The sequence below is a fragment of the Macaca mulatta genome, chromosome 6 (genome assembly GCF_049350105.2).
Source record: "Macaca mulatta isolate MMU2019108-1 chromosome 6, T2T-MMU8v2.0, whole genome shotgun sequence".
In the NCBI taxonomy this organism is placed as follows: domain Eukaryota; kingdom Metazoa; phylum Chordata; class Mammalia; order Primates; family Cercopithecidae; genus Macaca; species Macaca mulatta.
In genome coordinates, this window is record NC_133411.1 from 1,217,710 (window position 1) to 1,245,612 (window position 27,903).

General features: G+C 46.2%; 1 protein-coding gene across 1 annotated transcript in view; it reads left to right on the forward strand.

The window, feature by feature from the left end:
• The first annotated feature begins 3,115 nt into the window (after nt 1-3,115).
• The window catches only part of PLEKHG4B (pleckstrin homology and RhoGEF domain containing G4B), a 74,777-nt gene continuing 49,989 nt past the window's right edge, over nt 3,116-27,903 (forward strand). The window contains exons 1-6 of the mRNA XM_078004534.1: nt 3,116-3,135; nt 3,370-3,496; nt 3,685-3,840; nt 4,153-4,288; nt 6,757-7,202; nt 8,511-8,708. Of these exons, the coding sequence (XP_077860660.1) occupies nt 3,116-3,135; nt 3,370-3,496; nt 3,685-3,840; nt 4,153-4,288; nt 6,757-7,202; nt 8,511-8,708 (1,083 nt within the window). The remainder of the gene's footprint in view (nt 3,136-3,369; nt 3,497-3,684; nt 3,841-4,152; nt 4,289-6,756; nt 7,203-8,510; nt 8,709-27,903) is intronic.

A 27,903-nucleotide genomic window follows, 5' to 3' on the forward strand; every position in this document is an offset into this window, starting at 1 on the left:
TGAAGGTGGAGGAGCACTGCACGGTGGGTGAGGGCTGTCCCGGGTTCTCGTGTCCTGAAGGTGGAGGAACACTGCACAGTGGGTGAGGGCTGTCCCGGGTTCTCGTGTCCCGAAGGTGGAGGAACACTGCGCAGTGGGTGAGGGCCGTCCCGGGTTCTCGTGTCCCGAAGGTGGAGGAACACTGCACAGTGGGTGAGGGCTGTCCCGGGTTCTCGTGTCCTGTTCTGGAGGTGGAGGAACACTGCGCAGTGGGTGAGGGCTGTCCCGGGTTCTCGTGTCCTGTCCTGAAGGTGGAGGAACACTGTGCAGTGGGTGAGGGTCGTCCTGGGTTCTCCTGTCCTGAAGGTGGAGGAGCACTGCGCGGTGGGTGAGGGCTGTCCCGGGTTCTCGTGTCCTGAAGGTGGAGGAACACTGCGCAGTGGGTGAGGGCTGTCCCGCGTTCTCCTGTCCTGAAGGTGGAGGAACACTGCACAGTGGGTGAGGGCTGTCCCGGGTTCTCGTGTCCTGTTCTGGAGGTGGAGGAACACTGCGCAGTGGGTGAGGGCTGTCCCGGGTTCTCGTGTCCTGTCCTGAAGGTGGAGGAACACTGTGCAGTGGGTGAGGGTCGTCCTGGGTTCTCCTGTCCTGAAGGTGGAGGAGCACTGCGCGGTGGGTGAGGGCTGTCCTGGGTTCTCGTGTCCTGAAGGTGGAGGAACACTGCGCAGTGGGTGAGGGCTGTCCCGCGTTCTCCTGTCCTGAAGGTGGAGGAACACTGCGCAGTGGGTGAGGGCCGTCCCGGGTTCTCGTGTCCCGAAGGTGGAGGAACACTGCACAGTGGGTGAGGGCTGTCCCGGGTTCTCGTGTCCCGAAGGTGGAGGAACACTGCGCAGTGGGTGAGGGCTGTCCCGGGTTCTCGTGTCCTGAAGGTGGAGGAACACTGCACAGTGGGTGAGGGCTGTCCCGGGTTCTCGTGTCCTGTTCTGGAGGTGGAGGAACACTGCGCAGTGGGTGAGGGCTGTCCCGGGTTCTCGTGCTCCTGTCCTGAAGGTGGAGGAACACTGCGCAGTGGGTGAGGGCTGTCCCGGGTTCTCGTGTCCTGTCCTGAAGGTGGAGGAACACTGTGCAGTGGGTGAGGGTCGTCCTGGGTTCTCCTGTCCTGAAGGTGGAGGAGCACTGCGCGGTGGGTGAGGGCTGTCCCGGGTTCTCGTGTCCTGAAGGTGGAGGAACACTGCGCAGTGGGTGAGGGCTGTCCCGCGTTCTCCTGTCCTGAAGGTGGAGGAACACTGCGCAGTGGGTGAGGGCCGTCCCGGGTTCTCGTGTCCTGACCTGAAGGTGGAGGAACACTGTGCAGTGGGTGACAGCTGTCCCGGGTTCTCGTGCTCCTGTCCTGAAGGTGGAGGAACACTGTGCAGTGGGTGAGGGCTGTCCCGGGTTCTCGTGTCCTGAAGGTGGAGGAACACTGCACAGTGGGTGAGGGCTGTCCCGGGTTCTCGTGTCCTGAAGGTGGAGGAACACTGTGCAGTGGGTGAGGGCTGTCCCGGGTTCTCGTGTCCTGAAGGTGGAGGAACACTGCACAGTGGGTGAGGGCTGTCCTGGGTTCTCGTGTCCTGAAGGTGGAGGAACACTGCGCAGTGGGTGAGGGCTGTCCCGGGTTCTCGTGCTCCTGTCCTGAAGACTTCTCCATAAGGCTAATTCCCGTCGCGGCTGTGGATTCCCAGCTGTGACTGGGGGCCCTGCCCAGAGGCTGCTTTGGAAGCATGTTAGGTGAAATTTCAAATCCAGTCGTGCAAATACACAGCATACCTCCACTTACCACTTTTGTGTCTACTCCTATTTATATTGCTAAATGGAATCTGAAGGTGTTCAAAAGAAACCATGTTGATGACTTTGGTGGAATCTGCTGTCAGATCTACAATTTAGAAAAGTTAGTTTCGGTCATCCTGTCAATGGCATCATCCAGAATTAGTTATTTCTCTTTTGGAAACAAGCGTGGCAATGGTTTGGGGAGGCGAGGTGTGCTGTTTAAAGACAGGATCCCGACAGACCTGGCAAAGCAGCTGGCCTCAGACAAAACGGAATTCGCTTTTCGTTGGAAGTTGGTTGGTTCTGGTTTCATTCAGCAGTGCTGCTAGCAGCAAAGCCAGCAGACCCTTGGAGGAACAAGAATGCGTTTTTCCCTTTGAGACCTGAGAAGCTGTACGTCTAATTAAGCCGACACATTTTGAGGACATTTTTTTTTCTGCCTAATCGTCTTCAAGACAATGTAAGCAGGAAAAAATGGTTGTTGTTACCTGCTGTCCTGCAGAACTGTAACATACGGCAGCTGCAGAAGCTGGGGCCGTGGCCCGAGCGTGCACCCCTGCCTCTGTCTCCTGCACTGTCGTGGGACCAGGTCTTGATGGAAGCCAGCAAGTTCCCTGATTGGACACAATGATAGAAAAGTTAGATTTGGTATAATTGTAGTAAATTTTCTTTAGATTGGTGTGATCTTTTCTGCCTAGTCATGGTTTGGAATGAGCAAATCCTTACTTCCAGCTAAAGTCATGTTTTCGCATAAAGAATCCAGCTCAGGACTGATTGTGGTTAACATCAGTCTTGCACACTTCTTGTTGAGGGCCTTCACCACCGTAAAAATTCCGAGGACCTTTGTTTTGAGTGTGAAAGAACTGGGCGTGGTGTATTGTGGTTCTCCTCCTAGTTGTTTTCAGTTCCTTGGGAAAGCACGAGAGCTGCTGCTCCAGGAAGGGCATCTGGGCAGGTTGGGGTCCGTCTCTGAGGGCCTGACAGCTCCCCCATCCAGCCCTTTGTTTTGCAGAATAAGGTTCCAGTCCTCGGATTAAAATTTTGCTGTTTGATTTCATGATAGAAATTACCTTAGGCCTAAATACAGAGTTATTTTCAAATACTTGCATATTTATTTATTTATTTATTTATTTATTTATTTATTTCAAGGTATTTTGTTCTTAGTTTGGCAGAAAAATCTGCCGACGGTACTTGGCAGCCGATTTAATGAACATGTGGAACTCCACTTTGTAATTGTCCACAGTGCTCACATTTCAAAACCTGAAACAAATTTAAGGTAGAGGTTTTTCTCAGGACCCCGCTCTGCAAACTCCACGTGCCGCTGAATTCACAAATGGTTCCTCCTGCCGCAGGGTGAGGGCTGAGAGCAGATGTAGATGTGGAAGCAAGAGCCGGAGCCCAGGGTGGCTGCACAGGCAGGGGTGGGAGGAGTGTAGGTGCAGTTTCTGAGTTCTGTGTGCACGTGTGTGCCCACAGGGAGACCGAGGTGCCGCCTGCAGCTTCTGTGTGTGTGTGTGTGTGTGCACGTGTGTGGTGAGAGACGAGGTGCAGGGCACAGTTCTCATGTGTGTATGTGTGCGCCCACAGGGAGACCGAGGTGCCGCCTGCAGCTTTGTGTGTGTGCGTGTGCACGCACGTGTGTGCCGACAAGGAGACTGAGGTCCTGTGTGCAGCTTCTGTGTGTGTGCACGTGTGTGCCCACAGGGAGACCGAGGTGCCGCCTGCAGCTTGTGTGTGTGTGTGCGCACATGTGTGTGGTAAGAGACCGAGGTGCAGGGCACAGTTCTCGTGTGTACGTGTGTGCGCACGCGCAGGTGTGGAGGTACTGGATGTTACCCGTGTGTGGAGACTCGTGCAGGGTGCAGTTCTTACCCGATTCTCTTCCTGCCACGGTCTGCTCAGTGCAGACGTGGGAAGAGGCTGGAATGTGCGGCTTCAAGGGCCGCCCGCTGGGACGTGCCGATGCAGACCCACCTCTCTGGGGCTTTAGGGTTAGCTCCAGGTCCTGCCCATCTCTGCCCGCTGGAGGAGGGTGCCAGTCCTGCTGAGGCGGCCCACGTACCCATCAGGCACAGTCCCTGGGGCTCACTGGACAGGGCCTACTTGATGTTTGCTGTCAGGGACCCTGGCCCCAGAGACCCCATGCTTGGCCCCTCTGGGGTCCACTGCTGTCCTGTGCTCTGGGCCCCATCCTGGGCACCCAGGCCCTGGCTCCACCCCGTCCTGCCATTGTAAGTTCCACAACGTTGCCCCTGAGGCCTCCAGCGAGCCTGGACAGCCCTGGCCTTCCCAGGAGGAAGGAGGGGCTGCCAAGGCTGAAGGTTCACCTGGGAGAGTCTTGGGTGCTCCCTTCCCCATCTCCTCACACAGCGAGACCTTCTCACCCTTGGGCCCTGCTCAGATGCCCGTTCTTCTGGGAAACTGGCCTGGACGCTGGGCACTGCTGAGGACTCACCTGGGATCCCACCTGCCCATCCCTGCCCTGGGTCTGGCCTCACCCTGGACTGTGAGTCCCTGGAGGGCAGGGTTGCCCTGGGCAGGGGCTTGGTGGGCGTGTGTCAGTGAGGAGGGGAACTGAGCCAAGGCTTGCCCCGCACTTGCCCTGGTGTGGCCAGGAGCTCTGGATGGACCTCGGTGGGGCTCAGCAGAGGGCAGCTTGCATCACCACCTGGCACAGTAGCTCCCAATCCAGTGATCCGGGTAGGGCTGGGGCATCAGCCTGGGTTCGGGTGTGCCAGGTGTGTATACCTGGGCTTTGGGGAGACAGGAATTGGAGTGTGGTGGAGTGGAGCAGCACCTTTCCATTACCGTAACCACATGGGCTCAGGGAATTAGGAGAAGAGGCCTCGAAACAGAGGCTCCCAGCTTGACCCCAGACGCTGGAGCACTCGGCCATCCCCTGCCGCCAGGGCCTGCGTCTCCAGTGGGCTTCCCGCGTGGATTGGGTTGGATACGGGAATCGGAAAACCATTTCAGGGGAGTAAGACATTTGCTGGGTGAAGCTTTTCACCAGGACCTGGGAATCTTCATAAATCTACTCAGGTGATAAAGTCAGTACGTTAGGAACCAGGGATGACGTAGCTTTTGGTGATTGCTGAACTCTTCAAAGAATGTAGAACAGAAACCCAGGGAGGCAAGGCGTGCTCCGTTCCTTCCCCCTTGCCATCCTTCGTATCCTTCCTAGCACCCTCTTGTACCAACTTTGGGCCAACGGAACCTTTAGTCTTAGAAGCATCTTCAGCATCCCCAGCGGAGATGGTGTATACAGACCAGGTGCAGATGGCTGGGTGTGGGTGCAGATGGCTGGGTGTAGACAGACCGACCTGCACACCAAGCCTGTTTGAGACGAGGCTTCCTAGACAGGTTTTGATTCAATGATGATTTCTGAGTCTGCACAGACAGGAAACCAGAGATGGGCACGGGTACCTGGGCCGGATGCCAGGAGCCATCACTGGGTCCTGATGGGCCTGAGCTGCTGTGACCAGGTAGCAGCCCAGAGCGAGCCTCCTGGGGGGTGTGTGTTTCACACCTGGCCTTCTCACTCACCACCCTGCTGTGCTGAGAAAGTGGCCATTGATGGGAACTGGGGCAGAGCAGGGGCAGTGTGGATGCCCCCACTGTCCCTGGGGCCCTGCTTGAAGGAGCCATGGATGTCTGCTGCCCATGGATGTCCTGCTTTTTGCAGGCAGATCAGGAGGTCAGGAGTTTGAGACCAGCCTGGCCAACATGGTGAAACCCCATCTCTACCGAAAATACCAAAATCAGCCGGGCACGGTTAGTAAAGGTACACATCTGTAGTCCCAGCTACTCGAAAGGCAGGAGAATCACTTGAACCCGGGAGGCGGAGGTTGCAGTGAACCGAGATCACACCACTGCACTCCAGCCCGGGCGACAGAGCGAGACTTTGTCTCCAAAAAAAAAAAAAAATATATATATATATATATATATATATATCCGGCCAGAGGCAAAGGCCACAGCAGTGAATTAGAAGTACCTGCCATGCCCCTCCAGGTACCACACCCTGGGCTGCAGCATCGTGAGCATCACTGTGTGTTGGTGCCAGAGGCACATGCTAAACCACAGGTGACACAGAAGCTGGGGCTGGGCCGGGCTGTGCCCGCTTTGGGCATGGAGCTGCGAGCCAGGGAACGCAGAGAGGGTGAGAAACAAGCATCTTGACTTTAAAATATCACCCTCGTTTCAATAAAATTTTAAACTTCATTGGAAAAATAAATCCTTTATTGAAGAGTGAAGCTTTAAGATGGGTTTTCAGACACCCTCTTCCATTCCTGCTCCACCACCACCGCCCCATTGGCCAAGTGATTACATAGAATTCAGGGCAAAGCTCAGCAAAGTGCCAAGGGACTGGCGGGCACTGGAACTGCACCAGCTGCTCTGCAACACACATGCACACACCGGCCGCTCTGCAACACACACGCAAACATCCGCACAATCTGCAACACACGTGCACACATCCGCACCGTCTGTGCCTCAGTGAGGCTCATGATCTTGTAAACTGGAAGGCCCTCGGGTTTGAAGTCAGCACACGTTTGTACATTTGGCAGAAACAAGAATCCTGAGTTCTACAAACACAAGAAATTGGGCTGAGCTGAGCTAGTGGGCGTGTGCTTGCAGGTCCCCTGCCCTGTCTGCTCCCTCTCCTGGCCCCGAGGCCTGGACACAGCTGGCAGGAGTTCCTCTGTCCACACACACCGCGCCTGGCCAGGCTCACACTCCTTCAGAGTCCTGCACACACATTGCAGCTCCCTCATCACAAGCAGCCATCTGCTGGCAGCACTCCCAAAGGCGGTCCCCAGAATCAGGGTGCTGCACACACCAGGCCAGGAGACGGTGCACACCCTGCCCTCGAGGGACACAGGACTCATGAGCAGTCGAAGGCTGCTATGAATAGACCTGGTTCGTGGCTCACTTGGCTTACTCAGTGCCTCAAGCTACCCGACTCTCGGTCTGCAGGCAGCTTCCCTGGGGCAGCTCTGGCCCAGGCCCTGAGTGGCCCCAGTGGGAGCCGTTCTGAGGAGGGGGTGCAGGTGGGACCTGCTGAGTGGAGCATGGGGCCTGCCCCAGTCATCGTGGAATCAGGCAGAGGCAGGGCCAGGGCTTGGCAGCGAAGTGCACCGGCCGTCTCCTTCCTCACGTCGGGCAGTTCAGACGGTGGCCCTGGACGGAACTCTGGGCTGCTGACCACATCTGGACTTGAGGGTGGGGGAGGAATGGGCCTGGATTTGGGGATCAGAGAAGTAGGAGGACGCCTCTCCCGGGACGGCCCAGGGCTGGCATTTCAGCTCCTGCGGAACAGGCCATTCAAGACGCCTGTCCTAGATCATGTTCCTCTTCCTTCCTGCCCATCTCTCATGTGTCAGTTGAGCATTTGCCCCACATCCCGAAGCACAGCCGTCCCGGTGCCTGGTGGGTGATTCTGTCCCCGGCCTGAGACAGGCCCACTCATTCTCATGGACTGTGTGTTTGCTGTGTGGCTCAGGTGTGATCTGCGTTTTTGGAAATTAGATCACATCAGCATTTCTGCACAGACTCAGACTGTATTTAGATCATTCCTGTCAACAAGTAAGTGGCCCTGTCAGGTCGGTGGGAACGAGCCAGTGCGCACGGGGAAGGGAGCTGACCCGGGGGGTGACGGGGCCGGCAGGGGCCTCTGCTGGTGGGATGCAGGACTCAGGACCCCAGCCCTGACCTTCCCCGACCCACGCAGTTTCCAGAAGCTGAGCTTGCTGCAGGCACCTCCAGTCGCAGGCCCGGCCGACAAGACAGACCCTTCTCCCACTGCAGGCCAGAGGAGTCCCTGTTTTATTTTCAGTTTCCTTAGGACATTATCTGTGTGATTAGCTATTCAGCGGCATCTCTGATGTAACTGTTGTGCCATTAAAAACTGATTTCACAATTTTTAACTTCTTTGGCTTTCACTGCCTGGCAGATCTTTTCCACACACGTGAGCCTTGTGGCATTTCCTCAGGGACTGTTACCTCCAAAAACAGCACTACAAATTTTTAAACAAGAATAATTGTCTCTTCATAAAAGCATGTTGCACGAAAATGCCAAGAGGAAATCAGTGGCCAATGATACTGTTTTTAGGGTGCCAAATGGGCACAATTCAGCAACCTTGAGGAAGGCACCCTGAGAGTTTCGCCATCAGTACTGTTTAAATGACAACAAAGTCATCAACACAATTAAAATGTATTTGCTGTGGATGAGCTTGTTTTCTGAGAACAAAGTGGCGTGCGGGCCAGCTCTGTCCTCCCCATGGGTGGTTGTCCCCTCCTCCCTGTACAAACCCAGGAGAGCCGGGAGGAGCAGCTCCCGCAGGACTCACAGGCCCACCCCAGAGACCCTATGCTGTTCAGGTGCAGGGGATGAAACTTACCCCAAATCCAGGTTTGGTTGTGCCTCAGTGTGATAGGAATGGCAGCCCATATTTACAGAGGTGGTATATAGAGCCCCTGCCCCAGGACAGGGCCACGGGTCTGCCTAATACGCCTGCCTCTCTGCCGTGGGACAGCACAGGGACAACCACCAGGAGCTCGCCCTGCACCATGGATTCGCTTGCACCTTTTGTCTTTCTCAGTTAACTCACATCATGCCAGACACAGGGCATGGGACTTCAGTGTGGATCCTTCAATGCCAGCCTTGGACCGTCGTGTGCACCTGTCTTGAGTTCTGTCCCTAAAGTTTGTGAATTCTCTCTTTCGTTTCAGGATCTGGAATCTCTTGATGCCTATATCCAGAGGACGCTCTCTGCCTTGTACCCACCTTTTGAAGCCACGGCAGCCACGGTGCTCTGGCAGCTGTTCAGCGTGGCCGAGAGGTGCCACGGTGGGGACGGGCTGCACTGCCTCACCAGCTTCCTCCTCCCAGCCAAGAGGGCCCTGCAGCACCTGCAGCAGGAAGCCTGTGTGAGTACCTCCCCTGTAGCTCTGAGACGGCGGGCAACCTGGAGGAACCTGCTCTTCCCCTGGGATTGGGCCCATCAGGGCACTGGCTCAGTCCTTTCCTCTGGCTTCTGGCTCCTCCCACCGTTATCCCAATGAAGGGTCAAACAAGGCTGCATGTCCCAGAAACAAGGGTTTCTCAGGCTTTCCAGGGGTGTGGAGCCATCTTTGTCCCCCACCCCCAATAAACTTGCACTGCACTCTTTGAAGGAAGGAAACAAGTCATTCTCCAGAGCCGGCACCTCAGAGCTAAGTTACTGCGGCAGTCACTGTGCAGGCCCACCCAGAAGGGATAGTAGTGAGCACTTCAGAGCTAAGTCACTGTGTGGGCCCACCTGGAAGGGATTGTGGTCTCAGTTCCAGACCAGCAAAGTAAGGAGATACCATGCTAACGCCAGACACACAAAGGTTTTGGTTTCCCAGCGTGTATACAAGTTATGTTTACACTATAGTCTAAGTGTGCAATAGCATTAGGTCTAAAAACAGCATACATAACTTAATTTTAAAATAGTGATTAAAAAATGCCAATGTTGATGGCTGCTGGCCGATCACGGCTGTGGCAGCTTCTTAAAATGAGACCACAGTGAAGTTTTCCACGTTGACTCTTCCTTTTACGAACAATTGCTCCAGCAGGAAATACTGTTTGACAGCATTTTACCCACCATAGAACTTCTTTCAGAATTGGAGTCGATCCTCTCACACCCTTCTGTTTATCAACTAAGTTTATGGAATACTCTAAATTCTTTGTTGTCACTTCAGCGGTGTTCACAGTATCATCTTTTTTTTTTTTTTTTTTTTTTTGAGATGGAGTCTTGCTCTGTCACCCAGGCTGGAGTACAGTGGTGCAGTCTCAGCTCACTGCAACCTCCACCTCCCGGGTTCAAGCGATTCTCCTGCCTCAGCCTCCTGAGCAGCTGGGATTACAGGCGCCCGCCACCACGCCCAGCTAATTTTTGTGTTTTTAGTAGAGACGAGTTTCGCTATGTTGGCCAAGCTGGTGTTAAACTCCTGACCTCAGGTGATCCACCCGCCCTGGCCTCCGAACAGATTCCATCTTAATCAACCATGTTCTTTGCTCATTCATAAGAAGCAATTCCTCATGCGTTCAAGTTTTTTCCTGAGATTGCAGCAGTTCAGTTACATCTTCAGGCTCCACTTCTAATCCGAGTTCTCTTTCTGTTTTCCCCACATCTGCAGTTCCTTCCTCTATGGGAGGCTTGAACCCCTCAATGTCATCCATGAGGGTTGGAATCAACCTCTTCTAAACTCCCCTTCATGTTGATATTTTGGCCTCCTCTCATGAATCTTAAATGTTCATAGTAGCATCCAGAATGGTGAATCCTTTCCAGAGGTGTACAGTGTGCTCTGCCCAGATCCATCAGCGGAATCACTCTCTATGGCAGCTATAGTCTTACAAAATGTATTTCTTAAATAATAAGACTTGAAAGTCAAAATTACTCTTGAGCCTTAGGCGGCAGAATGGACGTTGTGTTACCACACATGGAAACAACATTTATCTGCTTGTACACTTCGTCAGAGCTCTTGGGTGACCACAGGTATTGTTGGTGAGCAGTAATATTTTGAAAGGAATCTTTTTTTCTGAGTAGTGGGTCTCAACAGTGGGCTTAAAATATCGAGTAAACCATGCTGTGAACAGACATGCTGTGAACAGACGTGCTGTCATCCAGGCTTTCTTGTTCTGTCCATAGAGCAAGGCCGAGTAGAAGACTGAGCATGATTCTCAGGGGCCCGGGATGTTCAGAATGGTCCATAAGCATCAGCATACAAGAATAAATAAAGATATTTATCCTCGAGGCCAGGATAAAACTGTAGTGATCGCCAGGTTGTGGGTGTTGCAGCGAGCTGCTGGAAGGCGCCTGGGTAGGTTCTAAAAAGCACGGCCTTTGTTAACCAGGACCACTTAGCACTCCACCGAAAGTGAATTAGGGCATTGTTTTGAAGCTACCACTGGGCCACTTGGTTTATTAGACTCCTTGAATGTCTTTTGGTTAGAATGACAGGGCTAGGGGAGGGGCCAGGCACAACCTAGATTTGCTTCCTTGTGTGAGGTGGTCTGTTCAGAAGACGTTTTCCTTTGTGAGGACGTATCTTTTGCACATTTCAAGGATGTCGACTGATGTGGGGAAGAAACAGAGGTGCCTGCCGGGAGGCTGGATGACAGCACAGGGAGCCTCGCTGCTTTCCTTGGGTCTGAAAATGCCTGGCTGCTTTCAAAGGCATGCCTGTTTCACCTGCTTTCCGGGAAGTTGCTTTTTGCTCTCATTTTAATCAAAACCATCCTTCTCCCCACCTACTGAATCGCTTGTCTTCTGGAAAAGTCATGTGAATTATGGTACTTTAATATGGATGCGTATGTATTAGTATTTAATAAGCACAACACAAAACTTAGAGACAGTCTGCTTGACATTTATATTACTTTTTGCTTTGGAATGATAAAAATTAAGTTTGTTCATTTCTATAACAGGAGAAAAATGCATTTACCTTGACTACTGTGAATATATGAATACAAACATATTTTAGTTAATATAAATTCAATTCTGTTTTTATTCATTTATCCACTATTGTCAAAATATGTGGTTGGGAAATCATTATTAATAATATTAATATTGAGATAAATGGTCATATGAAGCTAAGACTTCAGTGATTACTGTTGCCTGTCTCCCAACCCTCAGTCAATAAATGACATGCTTAATCACTTATCAAGTTATTTGCCACTTTGTTTCATCACAGTTTGGGACAAAAATGTGTCTGGAGAAGTTTAGAGAAAAGGGCTGGGCATGGCGGCTCATGCCTGTAATCCCAGCACTTTGGGAGGCCAAGGCAGGTGGATCATCTGAGGTCAGGAGTTCAAGACCAGCCTGGCCAACATGGCGAAACCCCATCTCTACTAAAAACACAAAAGTTAGCTGGGCATGGTGGTGGGCGCCTGCAGTCCCAGCTGCTCAGGAGGCTGAGGCAGGAGAATCGCTTGAACCCAACAGACAGAGGTTGCAGAGAGCCGAGATTGTGCCACTGCACTCCAGCCTGGGCAACAGAGTGAGACTCTATCTCAAAAAGAAAAAAAAATAGTTTAGGGAAAAGTAATCAGAAAAATATAGAAATAGGATGTTTCCATAAAAGAGAGACAGAAGTGATCTGGGAATTAGAATAAAAAAATGAAATCAATCAAATAGAAATCGGAAAAGGGGGAGGGAGTAAACAGAATAAAGCCATGAACAGTGAAAAGCACAATGTCTCTGACACAGGTCCAAGAAATAATAGAGCAGCAAAATTCAGAGGATTACTGGGGTAGCAATGTTCATAACAAACGAATATCATAAAAGGCGAAGTGCATCGCTGGGTCTAAAGAAGATCTTTCAATAATAATACTAGTGACAAAAAGCCAGGAAGACCTCAGCTGTGAGCCCCGAACAACATAGTCTGAAAATGTGTGAAATATAAATGGACAGAATTGCAAGGAGAAATCCAGAATTACCGTAGGAGATTTCACCTCTCTCCAAAGCAGACGGGGCAAGCAGACCACGCACTACTTGGAATATATGTTAAACACACTAACTCTCTTCCACTAAGGGGCATACGTAGAGTGCTGAGCCCCACAGCTTTAGGATCCATATCCTTCCCAAGTACACATGGAACACTTCCCAAAGTTAACCAAAATCTGATAAAATTCTTGCCCATTTAAAAACATTTATCCCAAGGATACATGATTAGAGAATATTGGAGAGCCCACATTCTTCTTCTTCTCCTCCTCCTCCTTTTTTTTTTTGTTTGTTTGTTTGTTTTTTGAGTCAGGGTCTCAGTCTATCACCCAGGCTTGAGTCCAGTGGTACAATCATGGCTCACTGCAGCCTTGACCTCCTGGACTCAAGCGATCCTCCCGCCTCAGCTTCCGGACTAGCTGGGACTACAGGTGTGCACCACCACACCTGGCTAATTCTTTTATTTTAAAAATATTTTGTAGAGACTGGGTTTCACTATGTTTCCCAGGCTGGTCTCGAACTCCTGGGCTCAAGCGATCCTCCTGCCTCAGCCTCCCAAAGCACTGGGATTACAGGTGTGCACCACCATGCCCAGCCTACCTTCTTCTTAAGTGTACATGTAGCTTACCAGGATCGACCATTGTCCATAAAGTGTCAACAAATACCAAATAATTTGTATCTAAAGGCCACAGTGCAATAAAACTAGAAATCAACAAAAACAAGAAACCCTTACATTTGGAAAGTGTTTTAACCTATTTATGGCTAATGTTCCATTATTGGAACACTAAGCTTGTGGGAGTTATTTATATCCTACTGCTGAAGGTCATTGCCAAGGTCTGATTTTTCACACACACACAAATTTGCAACCTCCGGCACAAATGGGTTAATGTACTGCTAAATAAAGGATGACAAAACCCCCAAGGAAATTGTCGGAATATTTAGAGCCAAAGAACAGATGTGTCCGGTTACAATGTGGAGGAGCATGAAGACCTTTACCACCAAACAATGAGAAACCTAGAGAAGCCCACACCATTGCATCTTCCTTCAGAGCCACCCATGAGGCATGGATGTGGAAAGCACCTGAAAGGACCACACTGTAGAGAGACAGTGCCTTCCTAAACGAGTAAATAACAGAAGCCACTTTCGTGCCTGTGGCCAGTCACTGAGGCTGGAGGAGGGTGGAGAGGGGAGCAAGCCTACCAGAGAATGACCTTCTTTGCTGAGACAAGGAGAAATCAGCAAGATTTAGGAAACCTCTGAGCTGACAGATTAGCATCTGGAGGAGCCTTGAATGCAGGATAATCTTCTCTGCCAAGTAATTCTCTTAGAGGGAATTTTGCTGAGGAAGTGGAAATTGAAGGGGGGGACTAGAAAGCAAAAAGAAATCTCAGAGTCTTATAGTCACATGGGCCAGGTGCACTGGCATTATCATGCCTGTAATCCCAGCACTTCGCAAGGCTGAGGGGGAGGGTTGCTTGAGCCCAGGAGTTCAGTAGCATCCTGGGCAAGATAGTGAGAGCACATCTCTGCCAGAATTTTTTTTAAACTTAACCAGTCATGGTGGGTAGTGCATGCCTGTGGTCCCAGCTACGTGGGAGGCCCAGGTAAGAGGATTACTTGAGCCTGGGAGATCAAGGCTGCAATGAGCTCTGATTGTACCACTGCACTGGGCCTGGGCAACATAGCAAGACCCTGCCTCAAAAAATAAATATAGTCATACAGTACCAAAGAGTTGTAATCTCCAACTCGTACAGTCTCCTGGTCTCAAAATCTCGTCGTCTAACAGTCTTAAAATTTCAATCCCATGGTTTCAACATGTCTCAGTTCTTATTCCAGGCTCCCCCTGGAGAGAGAGATGGACTCACCATCAGAGGATTTGAAACCAGAGATAGGCTGAAATTAATCAACCTTAAAACCAAACTCCACCCAAATAAAATCTGATAAGAAGGTCCTGGTGGCCAGTGACGTCTGAGGCTGGGCTGAAAAGTGAAGAGAGATCTCGTTGCACTCCTGTAGCTTTAATTCCAGGGCTTTCATAGAGGAATTAAAGCCACAACCCTGCCCCAGTTTGGCTCTGTTTCCGAATGCATTACACTGATAAGCCCCTCACCTAACTGCCTAACAGAAGAAAGAGCATTTCCTCTTGAAAAGAAACATGCCTGCATTAGACAAAATCTCTGAGATAAAATTTAAGAATTGTGTGATTTGCAGAGGTGCCAGATTTTATCAATCCATAAACAACAGCAAAATTCTCAATAGAAACAGACCACCCAGGGGTTGGAATTATCAGAGACTTCTTAAAAATTATAATAAACTGGCCGGGCGCAGTGGCTCACGCCTGTAATCCCAGCACTTTGGGAGGCCGAGGTGGGTGGATTATGAGGTCAGGAGATCGAGACCATCCTGGCTGACACGATGAAACTTCGTCTCTACTAAAAATACAAAAAACTAGCCGGGCGTGGTGGCAGGGGCCTTTAGTCCCAGCTACTCGGGAGGCTGAGGCAGGAGAATGGCGTGAACCTAGGAGGCAGAGCTTGCAGTGAGCGGAGATCGCACCACTGCACTCCAGCCTGGGTGACAGACAAGACTCCGTCTCAAAAAAAAAAAATTATAATAAATATATTAAATAACTATAAGTAAATATGGCAGATGAAGTAGATGAAGAGGTGGAGAGTTTCAGATTTGGAAAGTATTTTGAAAGAAGAAAATGGGCTGGGCGTGGTGGCTCGTGCCTGTAATCCCAGCACTTTGGGAGGCTGAGGCAGGCAGATCACAAGGTCGGGAAATTGAGACCATCGTAACTAACACGGTGAAACCCCATCTCAACTAAATATACAAAAAAATTAGCCCGTTGTGGTGGTGGGCATCTGTAGTCCCAGCTACTCGGGAGGCTGAGGCCGGAGAATGGTATGGACCCGGGATGCGGAGCTTGCAGTGAGCCAAGATTACGCCACTACACTCCAGCCTGGGTGACGGTGAGACTCCATCTCAAAAAAAAAAAAAAAAAAAGAAGAAGAAGAAAATGGAAATCTCCAAACTAAAAAATACAAGATCTGTAATTAAAATGCTTAATGAATGGGATTAATGCAGATTGGGCACAACAAAGAAAGGATACATGAATTTGAAGACCTGTCAAAGAAAGTCATTCAAATGGAAGCACAGAGAGAAAGGAGAATGAGGAAAAAATGAGCAAAACCTTAGTCACTAGTGTGATTATCAAGCAGTCAAAATGTGTATAATTACATTTACAGAAGGGGAGGAAAGTGAGAAGAGGGCAGGACAAATGAAGAAGTATTGTTGGAATTTTTTTCAAATTTGTTTAAAACCAGAAACACCTGGATCCAGGAAGCTTGTCATCAGCGGACAGAGGAAAGAGGCAAACTGCACGCCGCAGGGAACAGTGAGAATGATGGATGACTTCCTCGGAAGCACTGGGCTTCCGAAGACAATGGAAAATGTCTTTTTATGTTGTCTTTTATATATGTCTTTTAAATGTTGAAAGAAAAAAATTCTATATCCAGCAAAAATAAATTTCTACATCCAGCAAAAATATCTTTCAAACATGAAGGCAAAGTAATGACACTTTTGGGTTAACAAAGGAATAGACCAGCAGAGGTGCAATACAAGAAATGCTAAAGGGTGGTCTTTAGGTTGAAGGGAAATGATACTAGATAGGTGAAGGGTACAAGAAAGGCTAAATACGTGAGTAAATATGAATGTCTTTAAAAGATTATTAACTACTTAAATCAGTGTATCATGGGGTTTTTAATCAATGTAGAAGTAAAATATATGACAACAAAAGCACAAAGTGTTGCAGGAAGTAAATGAAATTAGGCCACTAAAAGGTTATTACATTGTTTTGAATTTTAAAATATTAATTGAAGTGAGGCTGTAGTGAGTTAAAGATGCACATTGTAATCTTGAGAGCAAAAATAACACAGAGATACAACTCAATATTCAAGAGATAAAAAGAAACCCAAAAAATAGAAAGAGAGGATGAAAGGAAGAACAAAGAATAGATTAGACAAATAGAAATTATATAACAAGATGATAGATTTGATTCAACCATATCAATAATTATTTTATTTTATTTTATTTTATTTTTTATTTTTTATTTATTTATTTTTTTTTTGAGACGGAGTCTCGCTCTGTCGCCCAGGCTGGAGTGCAGTGGCGCAATCTCGGCTCACTGCAAGCTCCGCCTCCCGGGTTCACGCCATTCTCCTGCCTCAGCCTCCCGAGTAGCTGGGACTACAGGCGCCCAACCCTGCGCCCGGCTAATTTTTTCTATTTTTAGTAGAGACGGGGTTTCACCATGGTCTCGATCTCCTGACCTTGTGATCCGCCCACCTCGGCCTCCCAAAGTGCTGGGATTACAGGCGTGAGCCACCGCGCCCGGCCCAATAATTATTTTAAATGTAAACCAAACACACTCCATGTAAAAGGCAGGAATGGACAGACTCAAAAAAAGGCAAGAGCAACTAAACGTTTGTTGTATAAAATGCCCTTTATTTTTTATTATTTATTTATTTTTAGATGGAGTCTTGCACTGTCGCCTGGGCTGGAGTGCGGTGGTGCAATCTCAGCTCACTGCAACCTCCACCTCCTGGGTTCAAGCGATTCTCCTGCCTCAGCCTCCCGAGTAGCTGGGATTACAGGTGCGTGCCACCACGCCCAGCTAATTTTTTTGTATTTTTAGTAGAGATGGGGTTTCACCATGTTGGCCAGGCTGATCTCGAACTCCTGACCTCAGATGATCTGCCCGCCTCAGCCTCCCAAAGTGCTGGGATTACAGACGTGAGCCACCGCGCCCAGCCAAAATGCCTTTTAAATATAAAGACACACAAAGATGGAATCTAAAAGAATGTGAAAAATGCCACTAAGCATAAGAAAGTATGTGGTAGTATTAATATCAGATAAGTAAGATTTCAAGACCATACTACCAGAGACAAATAGGGACAATTTGTAGCAGTGAAAGGCTCAATTTATCAACAGAGTGCCTAATAATAGAGCTTCAAAATACATGAAGCCAAATAATTGCCAGCAGTAATGTAGATTTTTTATACTCTCCTCTCAGCAATTGGTAGAACAATTGGAAAAAAATCTAAGAATATAAAAAATCTGAACATTAGTAATAAACTTGACGTATTTGACATTTATAGAACAATGTACACAACAAATGCAGAATATGCATTCTTTTCAAGCTCACACAAAATAAACTACATACTGTAGATAATTTTTTTCAAAGTATCAATAATTTTCTAAGGACAGAGCTCATAGAGTTTTTTTTTCTGACCACAGTGTTATTAAACCAAAGCTCAATAACATAAAAGAGATAACTAGAAACTCACAAAATACTTGGAAATTATGTATTTCTGAATAATCCATGGGTAGAAAACATTACAATATCCATAAGGGATATTGGCCTATATTTTTCTTTTGTCTGACATCTTGGTAATGCTTTTTCGAATGAGTTTCCCTCCTCTTTAATTTTTTGGAAAAATTAGAAAAGGAGTGGTGCTGTTCTTTAAATGTTTGGTAAAATTCACCAATGAAGCCATCGGTTCCAGGCTTTAAGAGATTTTTAAATTACTGATTCAATCTACTTAGCAGGCGTAGGTATATGCACATTTTAAATTTCTTCCTGATTTAGTCTTGGTAGGCTTTGTGTCTCTAGCAATTAATCTAGATTATCCAATTTATTAATGTACAGTTAATAATTTTTCATAATCCTTTTTATTTCTGTAGAATCAATAGTAAGTAATATCCCCTCTTTAATCTGATTTTAGTAACATAAATCTTTTTTTAGTCCACCTAGCTAAAGGTTTGTCAACTTTTTTTTATCTTTCCAAAGAACCAATTGTTGGTTTCATCCATTTTGTATCTCGTTTTTCTACTCTCTGTTTCACTTATCTCTGTTCTATATTGTTCCCTTTCATCTGCTAGCTTTGGGTTTAGTTTTTTTTCTTCTTTTTCTAGTTCCTTAAGCTGTGAAGTTAGGTTGTTGATTTGAGATCTTTACTTTTTAAAAATATAAGCATTTATAGCTATAAATTTCCCTCAACACTGCTTGTGCTGCCTCCCATAAATTGTGATATATTATGTTTTTGTTTTCATTTCATTCTAAACATCTTTTCATTTTTTGTGTGATTTTTTTGATCCATTGTTGATTAATTTCCACAATTTTGTGAATTTTTCAGTCTTATTTCTAGTATTGACTTCTAACTTCATCTCTTTATGATTGGTGAAGATAATTTGTATGGTGTCTGTCTTTTTAAGTTTATCGAGACTGAATTTGTGGCCTAATATATGTTCTACCCTGGAAGTTGTCTCTCATGTGCACTTGAGAAGCATGTGTATGTCCAGCAAAAATACCTTTCAAACATGAAGGCAGAATAATGACGCTGCTGGGTAGATGTTCTGCATGTCTGTTAGATTGAGTTGGTTTATGGTGTTGGTAAAGTCCTCCATTTTTAAAAATCTCTCTTCTGTCTGGTTCTTCTGTCCATTGACAGTGAAACAGTGAGGTACTGAAGTCTCCAACAATTATTGTAGCGCTGCCTGTATCTCTCTTCAATTCTGTTAATTTTTGCTGCATACATTTTGATGATCTGTCATTAGGTGTGTAAATGTCTATAATTGTTATATCTTCTTGCTGTATTTAACCTTTTATTAATATATAAGGTTCTTCATGGTATCTTGTAACATTTTATGATTTAATGTCTATTTTATGTGATATTAGTGTAGTCATTCCTCCCGTCTCTTGGTTACTATTTGCATGGATATATTTTTCCATCTTTTTAGTTTGGATCTGTTTAATGTCTTTGAATCTCAAGTGAGTCTTTTGTGGACACCGTATAGTTGGATCATGTGGGATTTTTTCAAAAATCCATTTTGCAGACTGGATGTGGTGGCTCACACCTGTAATCCCAGCACTTTGGGAGGCCAAGGTGAGTGGATCACCTGAGGTCAGGAGTTTGAGTCCAGCCTGGCCAACATGGTGAAACCCCGTCTCTACTAAAAATACAAAAATTTAGCTGAATATGGTGATATGCGACTGTAATCCCAGCTACTCGGGAGGCTGAGGCATGAGAATCACTTGAACCCAGGAGGCAGAGGTTGCAGCGAGCTGAGATCATGCCACTCTACTCCAGCCTGGGTGACAGAGACTTAAAAAAAAAAAAAATTCAGTTTTACCAGTCTCTGTCTCTTGATTAGATAACACATTTATATTTAAAGTAGTTTCTGATAAACAGGGGCTCCTGTCATTTGGCCATTTGTTTTCTATGTGCTGTATAGCTTTTTTGTCCATTTCCTGCATTACTGTCTTCTTCAGTGTTTAGCTGATTTTTTGTAGTAAAAGGCTTAAATTCTTTCCTCGTTTCCTTTTGTGTACATTCTATAGCTATTTTCCTTTTGATTACCATGGGGATTACATTTATTATCCTAAAGTTGTAACACTAATTTGAATTTATACTAGCTTGACATTAATAACATAAAATAATTCTGTTCCTTTACAGCTCTGTGTCACCCCTTTTGGTTGCTGATGTCAGAAAATTACATCTTTATACATTATTAGTATAAAGTATTACTAGTTATTACTAGTAGTATAAAGTATTAAGCATAAAGCAATAATTCTTATAAATATATTAGTGTCTTAAGTCATGTAGAAAACAAAATAGCAGTTATAAGCCATTGTTACAGTAATACTAGCTTTCATAATTTGCATATAATTACCTGTATTGAGATCTTTATTTCTTCATAGTCCTTCAAGTTACTGTCTAGTATTCTTTGAGTTCACCCTGCTGGACTCCCTTGTATCCTGTAGGGTGGGTCAAGTGGTAACAAACTCCCCAGCTTTTGTTTATCTGGGAATGTCTTAATTTCACCCTAACTTTTGAAGCATAGTTTTGCTAGATATAAGAGTCCTTGTCAACAGGATTTTTTTCTTTTATCATTTTGAACGTTTTGACCCACTGCCTTCTGGACTGAAAGATTCTGATGCAAAATATGCCAACAATCTTATTAAGGATTCTTGTATGGGATGAGTCACTTCTCTCTTGCTGCTTTCAGGATTCTGTCTTTGTCCTTCAAAAGCTGGATTATAATGTGTTTTGCTGTGGGTCTCTTTGAATTCCTTTACTTGGAGCTTATCAGGCTTCTTGCATGTTTGTATTCATGTCTTTCCTCAAATTTGGGAAGTTTTCACACATTATTTCTTCAAATGTTCTATGCCATTTTACTCTCCTTCTGGAACTCCCACTTTACGTGTGCTGGCTGCTTGATGGTGTCACGCAGGTCTTTCAGGCTTTGTTCACTTTTCTTTTTTCTGCCTGCTCAAATCTGCCTTTGAATCCCTTTAGTGAATTTTTCATTTCAGTTATTATACTTTTCAGCTCCAGAATTTGTTTGGATTCTTTTTAGGATTTTTAATATCTTTGTTGATATTTTCATTTTTTCATACATCACTTATTTTCTTCACATCTTTAGTTCTTTGAGCATCTTTAAGACTGTTCTTTTACAGTCTTTTGCTGTTAGGTCTGCTATCGGGGCTTTTCCAGGGACAGGTTCTGATTATTTTTTCCATTGAATGGAACATACTCTCCTGTTTCTTTGAAGGCCTCGTGACGTTTTGTTGAAAATTGGACGTTTGAACCTAACTATGCGACCACTTTGCTTGTCAGATTTTCCTCCTCCCTTGGGGTTTGCTTTTTATGTTGTTGAAGCAGCATTGCTGTCTGGGTGAATACCCGGGGTTCGTCATCTCACAGCAGGATTAATGACACAGACACACGTGAGGAGTGAGTCTAGGAGTGGAGGTTTAATGGAAAATACCCGGGGTTCGTCATCTCACAGCAGGATTAACGACACGGACACACGTGAGGAGTGAGTCTAGGAGTGGAGGTTTAATGGAAAATACCCGGGGTTCGTCATCTCACAGCAGGATTAACGACATGGACACACGTGAGGAGTGAGTCTAGGAGTGGAGGTTTAATGGAAAATACCCGGGGTTCGTCATCTCACAGCAGGATTAACGACATGGACACACGTGAGGAGTGAGTCTAGGAGTGGAGGTTTAATGGAAAATACCCGGGGTTCGTCATCTCACAGCAGGATTAACGACATGGACACACGTGAGGAATGAGTCTAGGAGTGGAGGTTTAATGGAAAAAAGAAAGAGAAAGGAGAACAGCTCTTACTGTCAAGACAGAGAGGAGTGCCCAGAAGGGAAATCTGGCCAGCTGCAGAGAGCCCCAGATTTTACAGGCAGGCTTGAGGAGGTGGTGTCCCATTTACATGGGGCCCACCGATTGGTTGGACCAGGTGTGACATTTACATAGTGTGTGGGCTGGGGAGGCTGCCCACCCCACCCTAATCTTATTATGCAAATGGCCTTTCCACTTGGCCAGCGCAATCTTGCCTGCTCCTTACTGTACACGTGGCTGGCAAAAGAAGGGAAGATGGAGCTGCCATTTTGAACATGTCTGGTCCCAGGTAGCCTTTTCCTATTGGCACAACTGCCAACATTCACCTGTGTGAGCTTCCAGCTCACTTGTCTATGTCTGCAGCTCGATTTTAAAGGCTGCTATTTGTTAGAAAAGAAAATGATTTGGGAGCTGCTTTTCATTGAAAGGAAACATTACTAGACTTTCTTTCCCTCACTATCTGCCTAATTTCTTCTTAATTCCTAGATCATTGTTTCTGCTTATTGTTGGGTATTAATATTATTATTATTATAGGCTGCATCTGTGCCAAGGCCCAGCCCGAGGTGTAACCTTAAGGTCATTTCAGTTCCTTCTGAGCCTGGTCCTTTCTTTGAGCATACATGGTCATTTTCTAATTTTCCTTGTATATGCATTTTTTAAAAATGTCCTAGTCTTTAATGTCTGGCTCACAAAAGGGGAAAAGAGAAAAAAATGAAACGAGGGGCAAAAGGGCACCACCTCTTTAACCCCCGGAAGTCACTTCAGTGGCAGTGGTGGGTGGCGGCCGAGCGGTGGGAAAGGTACAACCGTGCTGGTCTTGCACCTGTTTGTCTGCACCTCTGTGGTCACCAGCCACGGTGATCAGAGCACTGTTAAGGAAAAGAGTCAAACTCTGTAAAATGTTTGAAGAGATTTATTCTGAGCCAAACACGAGAGACCATGGCCCCTGATACAGCCCTCAGGAGGTCCTGAGAACATGGGCCCAAGGCGGCTGGTGCAGCTTGGTTTTATACATTTTAGGGGTATTGAGACATCAATCAAATACATTTAAGAAATACATTGGTTTGGTCCAGAAAGCCAGGACAACTAAGGGGTTTGGTGAATTTAAACTTTTTCTGGCTGACAATGGGTTGAGTTCTTCTAAAGACCTGGGATCAACAGAAGGGAGCTGTTCAGCTAAAGATAAAAGATTGTGGAGACAAAGGTTCTTTTGAATCTTATAGTGGCTGCCCTTAGGGACAATAGACGACAAATGTTTCCATTCAGACCTCTAAAAAGTACTAGATTTTAGTTAATCTCTTCAGGATTGGGAGGCCTGGAAGAAAAGGGTCTAGCTATGTTAATAGAGAGTCTTCACAGATACAGTTTTTCCTCCACAAAGGACAGCGTTGCAGGCCCATTTCAAAATATGGCAAAGAAACGTGTTTTGCGGTAAAATATTTTGACTTCTTTCTTTGTCACATGATGTTATGCCAGAGTCAGATGGAAAGTAAGTCGTGATCTGTAGGCTTAGATAAAAGGCCCATGATGAGAATTTATAGTTTGTAGGGCAGGAGCTTCCCAGACCCCTCAGACAGGCATTTAGGCAAGATTTAAAAAAAAAAAAAAAAATCAGAGCTTAGTCCTCAGCACTGATCCACTGTATTTGGATGACAGGGGTTTGTCTTTTTTGTTTCTTGGGGTTTTGTGGACACTTTGGTTCTTGCAGGCTGCTCCAGGAACAAATGTACAGCTGCCTGTGGGGCTAGAGGTGGGGCTGCCTGCAGGTCCAAGAGCTGGAAAGGATCACCATCAACCACTTTTAGTAGACGCCATAGTTCCAGAACAGTGACGGCAGACAGATTCTGCCAGTGCAGGTGTTGTCCAGATGGGGAGACAGACTTCAGGTGTCTCCTCCTCCACCGTCTTCCCAGAATCCTCTTCGCAACTGGGATATTTTGGGAAAAAAAAAATCTAGACAGGTTCTACATTCATATTTCTTCCTTAAAGTTTTTAAATTCTTGCTGCATTTTCAAGATACTGTAAGACAAAACAGTATAGGTGTGGTTAACTCAAGAAAGATGGTAGAGCTCTTCAATTCAGCAGATAATGCTTGGGGCCTCCTGTTCTCGTTAGGGTCCTATCAGGAGACAAACACCACACAGAAATTTAATCAGGAGAGCTTCATGCGGAGAGCTGTTATCTAGTAACAGGATGAACCATAAAGGGTGTAAACCAGAAATGAAATTCTAAGTCCCCAAACCAACTGAACAGACCCCCCACTCCCTTGGCCAAGCGGATCCCAAAGAAACTGGAAGAACGAGTTCAGGCCATGAAGGAAGGGGTTCAGACAGGCCTTGTCATTCTGTCATGCGCGTCCGTGTGGAGAGACCAGCAAACAGGTTTGGCGTGAGCAATGAAGCTTTTTAATCACCTGGGTGCAGGCAGGCTGAGTCCGAAAAGAGTCAGCGAAGGGAGATAAGGGTGGGGCCGTTTTATAGGATTTGGGTAGGTAAAGGAAAATTACAGTCAAAGGGGGGTTGTTCTCTGGCGGGCAGGAGTGGGGGTTACAAGGTGCTCAGTGGGGGAGCGTTTTGAGCCCGGATGAGCCCAGAAAAGGACTTGCACTAGGTAATGTCATCACTTAAGGCAAGGACCGGCCGTTTTCACTTCGTTTGTGGTGGAATGTCATCGGTTAAGGCAAGACAGGGCATTTTCACTTCTTTTGTGATTCTTCAGTTACTTCAGGCCATCTGGGAGTATACGTGCAAGTCACAGGGGATGCGATGGCTTGGCTTGGGCTCAGAGGCCTGACACATCCCCCCTCCCTTTGGAGTTTAGGTACAACTGACCAGCATTAGTATTAAAATAGACATCAAAAGACTCACAAAACAGATTCTGCAGCAATAAGATACCAACTCTGAACCTGCGGCGTCACATGACAACAGGCCCTGAGGAAATGAAATTATTTTACTCCAAAATAGATTTATTTGCCATATTCTGAAGTGGCCTTGCAAAACTGTCCCTTGTGGGGGATATTTGCATTCTGTAGAGAGTCTCCTTCCCTTTCTAGGTCTTCTCCTCTCCCAGGAGAGGGGTTTAACCAAGAGTCTGACACCTTTTAAGGTACAAAAGGAGACGTTTGCCGTCATTCTCACTGGAGCCTGCTGCTTAGAATCTTTGTCGACAGAACAAGAGCCTTGGCTTTATCCCCCTTTTGTCTTAACTCGAGCGTTTCCTTCTGCTGACTTCAGTTCTTTGGGCAGAGCTTACCTCTTCCAGCCAGCTGCTAATCAGAAAAATTCTGAGTCCACCGCCCCCGCGCTCCCCCTTTGAGATGTCCTGCCTTCCTGGGTGGATCTAATATGTACCTTACATGTACTGATGTATGTCTTTGCCTGTAACTTCAATCTCCCTAAAATGTATAAAACCAAGCTGTAACTAGACCAACTCAGGCACACGTTCTCAGGGTCTCTTGAGGGTGTACCCCAGGCGGTGGTCACTTACACTTTGCTCAGAGTAAGCCTCTTTAAATACTTCATAGAGCTTCGCTGTCTTCATCAACAAAGGTCAGTGAGAGCTATGAAGTATTCCCTAGGACTGAGGGAGAGCTCCCAAAGAGGAAGTAAGCCTTCCCTAGCCCCCATCAAGATAGTGGTGGGCGAATGTGCATTATGTATTTGAAGCTAAAATAAACTACTTAGGGTATGTACGACCATTCTTTTTCACTCATTGCCTGCCTTAATGAACTAATTGCCAGTCCTGACCACTCACAGCTGGAGGCTTCAAAGGATGCACAACTTAGAACGTTGCCAAGTAGGGCAGTAAAATCAGTGGGCAAGAGGACAGGCTTCACCCGGAATGTGATTAAGAGTCACACATGCTCGTAAGTCACTCAGGAAAATGTCTGTGTAGGTTTTCCCACCCAAGACCACATTAAATCCAGATGTCAGAGTGAACGTGGAGAGAGAGTGAGAGAGAGAGACAGAGAGAGAGACAGAGAGAGAGAGAAAGGAACATGCTTTCTCATCAGAAAAAGACTTACTTGGCTCAAGCAGAAAGTGACACCACAAAGAGAAGGAAATTGGTTGATGGCAGAAACATCTAGAGAATTTACGATTCAAAAACATCAGAAGAAAAAACAAACCAAATGAAAGCTATTCTTTATATTGTCTTTGCTGAGGGCTTATAAGCATAAGCGAAACACTGAGAGCCAATAGAAAACTTGGCAGACTTGAAGAGATAATTTACAGAAGAGGTGTTACAATTTAACATCTAAAAAATACATAAGGAGATGGTAATGAAATAATATTAAGCCAAAAAAGAAGTGTAAATTTGTTTCATACCACAGTAGAGGGAAGCTTATCCCTTAGTGCCTCCTCATGCCCTGGGAGGTCACCTGTCCCATTGCCCAGAATGAAGCTGAACTTTTAGGAATACTCACATTCCTGGTGTGATATGCCTTTGTTGTGATCGAAGCCTGTTCATTGTCTCAGGAATTTCAGGCTCCTGGACAGCTTTGTGAAAGCTCGTTGTAAAGAAGGACCCTTTGCTTGTTTTTAGCAGCTGAGCTGCAGCACATGAACAGTGAAGTCCAGGGGCCTCCTTTTAAATAAGAAAATCTAGTTCTGACACTCTCCTTGATGCTGTGTCGAAACAACATAGAGTGCACCACTTAGAGAAGGCATCAAAATGAGAGAGAGGTTGACCCTGTGTGATCTGTAGTTTTCTCAGGACTGGAGCTATTCAGAACATGACCACTAGATTCATCGTATCTGGTCTAATGTGGCAGCAATTCCAGGGTAGCCAAAAGATGTACAATCTAAACCATGGCTGGTTTGGCCGAGGAGAATCACAGAATTCTGAATTGTATTGAGGCAAAGAAGAATAGTGTTCTCTCTCTCTCTGTTTCCTTTCCAAAGCCGTGATGTACATTCCACTTGGAATACTCTTGTCGTAGTTCAGTTGTTCATGTTACGTACATTATTATGAAATCACGGCTGATGCCCCACCCCTCTGCAGGTTCCCCCTGAAGAAGCTGCTGCTTTTTTTTTTCTTTTTAAAATACTTTTAAGTTCTAGGGTACATGTGCACAACGTGCAGGTTTGTTACATAGGGTATACATGTGCCATGTTGGTGTGCTGCACCCATCAACTCGTCATTTGCATTAGGTATTTCTCCTAATTCTATCCCCTCCCCAGCCCCCCAGCCCCGACAGGCCCTGGTGTGTGATGTTCCCCACCCTGTGTCCAAGTGTTCTCATTGTTCAGTTCCCGCCTATGAGTGAGAACATGCGGTTTTTGGTTTTCTGTCCTTGTGATAGTTTGCTGAAAATAATGGTTTCCAGCTTCATCCATATCCCTGCAAAGGACATGAACTTACGCTTTTTTATGACTGCATAGTATTCCATGGTGTATATGTGCCACATTTTCTTAATCCAGTCTATCACTGATGGACATTTGGGTTGGTTCCAAGTCTTTGCTATTGTGAATAGTGCCGCAATAAACATACGTGTGCATGTATCTTCACAGTAGAATGATTTATGATCCTTTGGGTATATACCCAGTAATGGGATTGCTGGATCAAATGGTATTTCTGGTTCTAGATCCTTGAGGAATTGCCACACTGTCTTCCACAATGGTTGAACTACTTTACACTCCCACCAACATTGTAAAAATGTTCCTATTTCTCCACAGCCTCTCCAGCATCTGTCGTTTCCTGACTTTTTAATGTTCGCCATTCTAACTGGCATGAGATGGTATCTCAATGTGGTTTTGATTTGCATTTCTGTGATGACCAGTGATGATGAGCATTTTTTCATGTTTCTGTTGGCTGTATAAATGGAAGAAGCTTCTTCTGATCATCTCAATTGATACAGAAAAAGCATTCGACAAAATTCAACACCCTTTCATGATAAAAACAAAATACTCTAGGAATAAAAGGAAACCGTCTCAACATAATAAAATCCATATGTATAAAACCCACAATGAATATTGTCCTCAGTGGTGGGAGACTGAACGCTTTTCCACTGATATCAGGAACAAGGATACGCACTTTCACCACTTCTATTCAACATGGTATTTGAGGTTCTTCCCAGAGTAGCTAGGCAAGGGAAAAAAAAAAAAAGTAAAAGGCATCCAAACTGGAAATTAAGAAGTAAAATTATCTGTTTGTAGATGACATGATCTTATATGTGGAAAACCCTAAAGATTTTATAAAAACTTTAGCTATTAGTTCTTTGTTGGATATATAGATTGCAAAGATTTTCTCCCACTCTGTGGGTCATCTGTTTGCTGATTATTTCTTTTGTTGTGCAGAAGTTTTGTACTTTAATAAAGTCCCATCTATTTATCTTTGTTTTTGTTGCATTTGCTTTTGGGTTCTTGGTTATGAAATTTTTACCTAAGCCAATGTCTAGAACGGTTTTTTTCTGATATTATCTTTTAGAATGTTTATGGTTTCTGGTCTTAGATT